At 39.2% G+C, this 8,251-nt stretch overlaps 1 protein-coding gene across 1 annotated transcript; it reads left to right on the top strand.

The window, feature by feature from the left end:
- On the top strand, positions 1 to 7,717 carry polh (polymerase (DNA directed), eta). The gene is made up of 10 exons (XM_065250585.1): positions 1 to 235; positions 408 to 542; positions 922 to 1,142; positions 2,146 to 2,318; positions 5,152 to 5,255; positions 5,335 to 5,454; positions 5,923 to 6,046; positions 6,143 to 6,208; positions 6,523 to 6,695; positions 6,809 to 7,717. The coding sequence occupies exons 1-10, from the start codon at positions 99 to 101 to the stop codon at positions 7,611 to 7,613; spliced, it is 2,058 nt and encodes a 685-aa protein (XP_065106657.1). The 5' UTR covers positions 1 to 98; the 3' UTR covers positions 7,614 to 7,717.
- The last annotated feature ends 534 nt before the right edge of the window (positions 7,718 to 8,251 follow it).

Below are 8,251 nucleotides of genomic sequence, written 5' to 3'. Positions count from 1 at the left end.
CCCGCCATTTAAACAACAGAAGAAGAAGAAGCCCGCGGAAGAACCATACCATACCCATACCTCTGTTGTTTTCTTCATTGCGGTGTTTTTTTGTGGTTATGGATTTCGGAAAGGAGAGGGTGGTCGCGCTGGTGGACATGGATTGCTTTTATGTGCAAGTGGAGCAGCGAATTAATCCCGAACTAAAGAATAAACCCTGCGTTGTAGCTCAATACAAAACATGGAAAGGAGGGGGGTGAGAAATGCCATCGTATTTTTATTTTATTTTAAGAGAGTCACTAAATTATTAAAGCCTGTCGTTTTTTGCTAAAACATTTGTGACCGTGTCTGGATGTGGATATTGCTGCTATAAATGAAATCAGTATTTAGTAGAAGCATTGTACATTTAAAATGTGTTGTGTTGTCAGTATTATTGCAGTGAGTTATGAAGCCAGGGCACATGGAGTCACCAGGAACATGTGGGCGGATGATGCCAAGAAGCTGTGCCCTGATCTGCAAGTCGCACGGGTCAGAGAGTCACATGGCAAGGCTGATCTTACCCAGTACGTGACCCTTTCTCTCTTAACTCTCTAACAAAGGATACATTGTAATTAACAAGAGTCAATACCTCAGACTAAGGCAGATGCTAGAGTGTTTTCACGTCACATTTTAGTATCAGCTCAGCTCACTTATTAGAGAGGTGGTACTAAAAAAGTATATAGTACCATACCAAGTGGAAAACCCCCCAAATGTAAGCTGACCCAACCTGTGGGGTTCTATGCAATGGAAAAGCACCACAAATAATTATATTTTGCAACCAGTTTTGAGACAGTGTAAGCATTTTTTTTACAAGTACTCATGCATTTAAGCTTTATGGATTGCAGTTGTATCTGTAATAAAATGAACTGTTATTAGGGGTTTGACTGGACTTTTGTTTATCAGTTATAGGGAGGCCAGTGTGGAGGTGATCGAGGTGATGTCACGCTTTGCTGTCATTGAGAGAGCGAGTATTGATGAGGCGTACATGGACCTCACTGCAAGTGTTCAGCAGAGGCTTAAGGACATGACTGCCTTGGAGATTAAACCCCATCATCTGAAAAGCACCTACGTACAAGGCTTTCCACAAAACACTGACCAGGAGGCACATGCAGTGCTAGATAAAGGTATGTTTAAACAGCTAATCCCTTTGAGAAGAATACTGTATTTGTATAATAGTACAGTGTTTGTATCAGAATACCATTGATATTCAATCATGTACCATGTATTTTTTGTTACATACTATTGAATAGTGCTTCTAAGAATATTGGCGTGTAAATATTCAAAGAATGTTTCAGTGTGTCATTACTTTCTCAACCTTCTTGTCAGAATGCGAGCGTTAGTCAAACGAGGTGAGTTTTGGTTGAGTTGTGTCTTTTAAACATGGCAGTGCCATGACTTTTTTAGTAGTACAAAAGTTGTACAATGGTATACAGTAAGCAGTACAATTGCTTTTATAAAACGGTTTTCTACATACCTGGCAAGATTTCATAAAACTAACACAAAAGTGACTCATCATCACATAACAAATTTACTTTATTTATAAGGACAACACGTATTAATCAACATTACTGTAAATGTGCCGGTGTTAGCCAGTCGGCTAATTTTTAACTGCAGTTTTTTTTTTGGTAAAATGTTTTGCAACCAATAAGTAAAAACAAAATGAAAAACAATCAGCACAGCAATCGACATCACCACACAAATAATCATGCAGGTGCACAAAACAACAACACACCTAAATGAATAAAAGGACTCTTCATCTTCAAGCAATGTCTCTTTAGAAGCATAGCTTGGTTTAATGTGGTCACAGCTGTATGTTTGTAGAGTTATTTACAACAACTTAACCAGTCATAATCAGGAAACCCAAATATTCATTTTATAGTTGTATTCTTATAAACCTACGTTTGTATACTGTGCTTGATGTTTGCTCTTCAGACAAAACGCTAAATTTTCCATTATTTGTACATTCATAAATTATTAAATGTAAATGTATTGAAACCTTTTTTTAGTGAGCTTTAGTTTTTTTTTTTTGTGAGCTTTATTTTGAAAATAATTCTATTTATTGGAAGATTAAAGGATGTCAAATGTGACATGCAAATGTTCACCCTGAAAATCTTTGTATTTGCACAGATGAACAGCGGGCCAGAGGACTGAAGCAGTGGCTGGACCCTCTGCTCTCCTGTCCCCAAGCTAACTGCGCAGAGCTGAATTTGGCAGTGGGGGCTATTTTAGTGGAAGAGATGAGGAGTGCAGTGGAGGAGCACACTGGATTCCGCTGCTCTGCTGGAATCTCACACAATAAGGTTTGGCTGATAAAAACAGAACTCGTATTCAACTTTATTATTTAAAGGGCACCTTTTATCCACTTTTACAAGGTGTTTGGACATAATGTGTGTTGGCCCTGCGTGAAAACAACCACCCTACGATAAAAAAAATCCACCCCTCCTCGTTTTTTATCCCCATTAAACCAAAGAAGTCTCAGGACATGCTGGTTTGATTCTCTTATCAATGTGAGGTAACATTGATACATGCTTCACAGTAGAGAGGGTGTTCTTGGGATGGTGCTCATCATTCTTCTTCCTCCAAACACGTTTAGTGGATTTTTGACCAAAAATTTATATTTTGGTCTCACATGACTCCTGTATCATCCAAATGGTCATTGGCAAACTTAAGACGGGCCTGGACATGTGCTGGTTTAAGCAGGGGAACCTTCCATGCCATGCATGATTTCCAACCATAACGTTTTAGTGTATTACCATACGGCGAAAACAGTGGTCCCAGCTCTTTTCAGGTCATTGACCAGCTCCTCCCGTGTAGTTCTGGGCTGATTTCTCACCTTTCTTAGGATCATTGAGACCTCACGAGGTGAGATCTTGCATGGAGCCCCAGTCCGAGGGAGATTGACAGTCATGTTTAGCTTCTTCCATTTTCTAATGGACAGTGGACTTTTTTTCACCAAGCTACTTGGCAATTTCCCCGTAGACCTTTCCACCCTTGTGGAGGTGTACAGTTTTGTCTCTAGTGTCTTTGGACAGCTCTTTGGTCTTGGCCATGTTAGTAGTTGGATTCTTACTGATTGTATGGGGTGGACAGGTGTCTTTATGCAGCTAAGGACCTCAAACAGGTGCATCTAATTTAGGATAATAAATGGAGTGGAGGTGGACATTTTAAAGCTCACGTAACACACGCTGTTTCTGCATTTCTGATATTAATCTGGAGTACCTATGGAGTAGTATGACATCCTTTATATCTCTGAAGAGTCTTTAGTTTAATCAGATTTATAAAAGAAAGATTAGCTTTACCGAATCTTTCCGATAACGTACGAAAAAATGAAGAAGGAGGAGTTATAACACGGGAGGAGCGAGTACGAGTCATGCAACACTATACAACACTGTTTTAACTTATGATTCACTACATGTTCGTGTCATTTATATAATATACACGCGCCTATTTCCAACATAAGACAGAAGTCTTACTTACCGCGTGTAACTCGTCATGAAAATCCACCGCATCAAACACACACACGCAAAACTCCGCTGCTAATCCGGATAATAAACTATATCCATTGTTTCCATAAGGCTGGATGTCTTCTCCTTACATCCAAAAACACACTTCTTGTTGTGCTATTGTTGACTTTTGAAATTAAACAAAGCTGAGTGGCGTGATAAGCTGTTAGCAAGCTCTAGCGTCACCCGCTGACTGACGGCTGGGCGGGGTTTTCCAGGGGAAGTTTTCCGGCGGAAGCCCATATAAAGAAGTGATACGTATCGAAAACCCCTGAAACGTCAGTTAGAACCGTAATCGAAAAAAAATAGCCGAAACTTGTACGAACCCTGGCGAAGTGCATTCGGCACAGAAATACTCTGAAACACGCCCAACTGCATTTTTGACACTTTGCCTACGTTTAGCATTAGGAAACAACTCTATAACTGTGTTAATAAGTCAGAATGCTTGAAATACCATTAAACCCCCCCTTTAAAGGCAGACTAAAATGTCTTTGAGGCTCAGAATTCTAGCTGACAGACAGGTGTTCAAATACTTATTTGCAGCTGAATCATACAAGTAAATAATTAAAAAAATCATTTATTGGGATTTCTGATTTTTTTTTGATTATGTCTCTCACAGTGGACATGCACCTACGATGACAATTTCAGTCCCCTCCATGATTTCTAAGTGGGAGAACTTGCAAAATAACAGGGTGTTAACATATTCCCTGGAGCTTCCTGAAATGCATTATGTGTGTAAGACTATAGAAAATGTTATTTACATGCGTCCGTACAACAGAAACGGACGTGGAGGGTGAAGTGTGCCAGGTCTTTCAGAGTGCTTAATTCGCACAACAGATCGATTCCCGGTTCAACTCCTGCTCACAGCATCTTTGAGTAGAGCTGTTAGAAGGAAGTAAAATGTTAGCTAATATTAATACTTAGGTGTTTATACATGAAATATAACTGAAGTAATCCATTAAATTTTAGTATTATATGTGTATGAAATTCCTCATTAAAGTGTAACTAAACCCCTGGTCAGAGCCTGACTCCACCCACTGCAATATTGTAAAAATGCAAGAAAAGTGGGCAGATCCCAACGGAGATAGAGGGGACGAACTAAGTGTGTGGTGAGATCGTAACAAGGGCGTGGTGAGCTTGAACCTGCTTACGTCACGAGTCATTTTTTGGACCCAACACCCAATAGGAAAATTCAAGTGCAGTAGCCACCGTTCAACCTGAAGAGGGCAGCACTCAGACGTTTTTACACCATATATTGCAGTATTGAAACACTTTATATCCAAATGTCAAAAAACGTACTAAAATCAATGAACAGCACTAATCAAAACAGCAAATTAATTTATAAAACATTTAACATTTTGAGATTTAAGACTACTAGGTTATTTTAAGACTTTCTTTTTTGAGAATTTAAATTCTTCTTAAGTTTTTTTTTCTTGAGAACATAAAAAAAGAACTTTCTTAAGAAAAAAATGGCATTTAAGATTAAAAATGGCAGTTAAGAAGAATTTTCTTAAGAATGTTTTGTGAATCCGGCCCCTGGTTCTTGACTTTTGAACTAGAACTTTTTTTGTTCTAACCCTGATCAGGGGACAGTGAATGTGAAAGCTTATTGCCATTTTTTTTTTCATAGGTGTTGGCCAAACTCGCATGTGGTTTAAATAAGCCCAATCGCCAAACGGTTTTGCCACTAGGATCTGTACCCGAACTTTTCAGCTCGCTTCCCATTGGTAAAATGTAAGTAGATCTTTTGAACAATGATGTGATTCCACGTGATTCAAAAATATTTAACACAACTGTATGATGTTTTCCTTAGCCGAAATCTAGGAGGAAAGCTGGGGACATCCATTACAGAGACACTGGGGGTAGAAAACATGGGAGAGCTCACTCAGTTCACCAAAGTCCAACTGGAACAGCTTTTTGGAGAAAAGACCGGGTGAGAACCAAAATTACAAGATTTCCAAAGACACTTTTCTTTTCTTGGAGCACTTTTGATAGGTTTTGACTACTGCAGACTGGGAACACCCCACAAGAGCTGCTGTTTTGGAGATGCTCTGACCCAGTCATCACAGTTTGGCCCTTGTCAAAGTTGCTAATTTTTCCTGCTGCTAACACATCAACTTTGAGGACAAGTGTAGTTGATGTATTGCACGTGGGAATCGAAGGCTGGCCCGTGTGGTCCAATTCAACTGCTACTGTAGCTGAACTTGTTAAAAAGTCATTTGTTATTGCTGATCGTTGTATAGTTTACTTTTATCTCTTGCATCTTTATAAATATGATTTTCTGAATGCAATTGCTATACGATAATTTATGAAAACTTTTATCCAGTGATCATGCTCAGCTGGGAAATTCACTGGTTAGGTGTCAGTGTTCTCCTTGTTTTATATAATCTTTGTTCATCAGGCCGTGGCTGTATGACTTGTGCAGAGGAATAGAATTCGAGCCTGTGAAACCTCGACAGCTCCCCAAATCCATTGGCTGCAGTAAGAACTTTCCTGGAAAAACATGTTTGGCTACAAAAGAACAGGTATACAAAGAATCGGGGATTGGTATCAATACGTCTTTCCTTTCGCAACATTAATACTCACTCGCTCACGTTACGTCTTTCTAATTTGCTGTTTAGGTGCAACATTGGCTTCATCAGTTGGCCCTTGAATTAGAGGAAAGACTGAACAAAGACAGAGAAATGGTGAGCTTAATACTTACTTTGATTACAACTATATAAGTGCTGTTTTATTAACCTGGTAGTCCAGACTCTAAGGGGGAGTTTTACAGACAGGGATTGTATTAATCCAGGACCAGGCCTTTGCAGGAAAGTTATATTAGGATATTTTTACAAACATACCTTATAAAACATTGGGTCTCATTCAGTAATAATTACGTACGTTTTTTGTATTTATACGCACACTTTAAGGTCCTGAGGGTAGCAGCATCGTTTGGGACAGGGCCATGTATTAGAAGATATATGTTGTTATGTATTGTACTGTTATGTTTACTCTGTAGAATGGAAGAGTGGCCAAACAGCTGACTGTGGGCGTCCGGATAGCTGGAGATAAGAGACCCAACAGTTTTTCTCGCTGCTGTGCCCTAGCAAGATATGATGCTGCAAAAATCACTGTGGATAGCTTAGCCATCATCAAGAGTCTTAATACGGCAGGAAATCACCAGGAAGCATGGTGGGTAATGCTTGCATGCGAAATATTATTGACTTTATAATATAAGATCATTTTATTTTCACATTGCTTATTTAACTCATCCATTTTTTGCTTATGTATGACTAATTTCATAGGTCACCTGCCTTGACTTGTCTTCATCTGTCAGCGAGTAAGTTTAGTGATGCACCATCAGTCTCATCAGGAGCTATAACAAGCTTTCTGTGCAGTGATGCACCTTCATCACAATCACTTCTGGCCTCCACACAGATCCCTATTGTGGCCAAAACACAGCCAGCCCCCAAAGTCCCAGGGGCCATCCAGTCTCTGTTTAACAAAGCTGCTAAAAAGAAAAAAAGCCAAGTGGAGGAAACTTGTACAGAAGAACCTACATTTTTGTCACCCACGCCTGTGGAGAACATATCCACAGCTACTCCTAAAAAAAGCACAGGAGGATCCATTACTGGTATCTCATCCTTCTTCCAAAAAAAGAGCTTGGAGAAAAGTCTTGAGGTCACACACTCTCTCTCTAATGACAAGAGTTTAATATCGACTAAAAATAGGACAGACTCTGGTCAGGTTGAGACAACTGAACAAAGCTTCCGCAGTGAAACTAGTGTCTCTCTCTCTGATCCGTTAAATTACCCATCATGCAGTGCAGACACCACTGTATCCAGCGAGGACCTTCACACATGTGAGCGTTGTGGACAGAAGGTGTTGGTCTGGGACGTACCCGAGCACACAGACTACCATTTTGCTCTGGACTTGCAGAAATCACTCTCTGCATCTTCCTCAACCTCCGGTGATGGCCACATTACAGCCAGAACACCTCAGACATCACGTGGAAAGAGCAGACCAAAGATTCAAAGCGGACCTGTGGCCAAAAGAGCCAAAGCTCAGGGAGCCACTGCCACACTGGATTCCTTTTTTAAAAAGACATAATACATTTAAACTGTGTTTAAGCAAAGTTTTTATATGATCATGTTTTGATAAAGTTGAAAGTTCTATGTGTCTAATGTAAATAAAATGCAAAGTTTTTAAGTTGAGTACAGATTTTTGTTCAGTTTTGTTCAGATTTTTGTGCCAGTCAGCTCACTGATTTGGAACAGTCAAACAATTGTGAAAAGCGCTATACTGTATAAATAAAACTTAAAGGAACAGTATGTAGGATTGTGGCCAAAACTGGTATTGCAGTCACAAAACTTGTGGCTAAAACTGGTACTGCAATTTCACAACTGATGGCCAATACACAAAATGACAACATAAACATCAGTTGAGGGCTGCAACTCCACTTTTTAAATGACAATATCCTGGCCAGACCACTGTTGTCAGTAATATAAGTATTTGAAATGAAAATTATTTCTTAATGTCTAGTGACATATCAGGGCCATTTTATGATTCATTGATATACATTTCTTACATACTGTTCCTTTAAATAAAATTAAGAAGAAAAATTTGCTGTAATTATGCAGCTGGTTGCCAGTTACCTACTGTAGAAGATAAAGACTTAGAATTTTTCATGTCATTTAACTTTGAACAAACTGTTGCCAGTAAATAACACAAATGTAAAATCTACAGTA

This window comes from Paramisgurnus dabryanus, chromosome 20, assembly GCF_030506205.2.
Source record: "Paramisgurnus dabryanus chromosome 20, PD_genome_1.1, whole genome shotgun sequence".
Taxonomy (NCBI): Eukaryota; Metazoa; Chordata; class Actinopteri; order Cypriniformes; family Cobitidae; genus Paramisgurnus; species Paramisgurnus dabryanus.
The sequence above is the reverse complement of the archived record's forward strand: the minus strand, read 5'-3'. Positions and strand labels throughout refer to the sequence as shown.

Coding starts and splice junctions, on each gene's coding strand:
- polh (XM_065250585.1), top strand. CDS start 99: ATGGATTTCGGAAAGGAGAGGGTGGTCGCGCTGGTGGACATGGATTGC. Junction 5,256..5,334: donor TCGCTTCCCATTGGTAAAAT/GTAAGTAGATCT, acceptor TGTTTTCCTTAG/CCGAAATCTAGGAGGAAAGC. Junction 6,209..6,522: donor TGAACAAAGACAGAGAAATG/GTGAGCTTAATA, acceptor TTTACTCTGTAG/AATGGAAGAGTGGCCAAACA.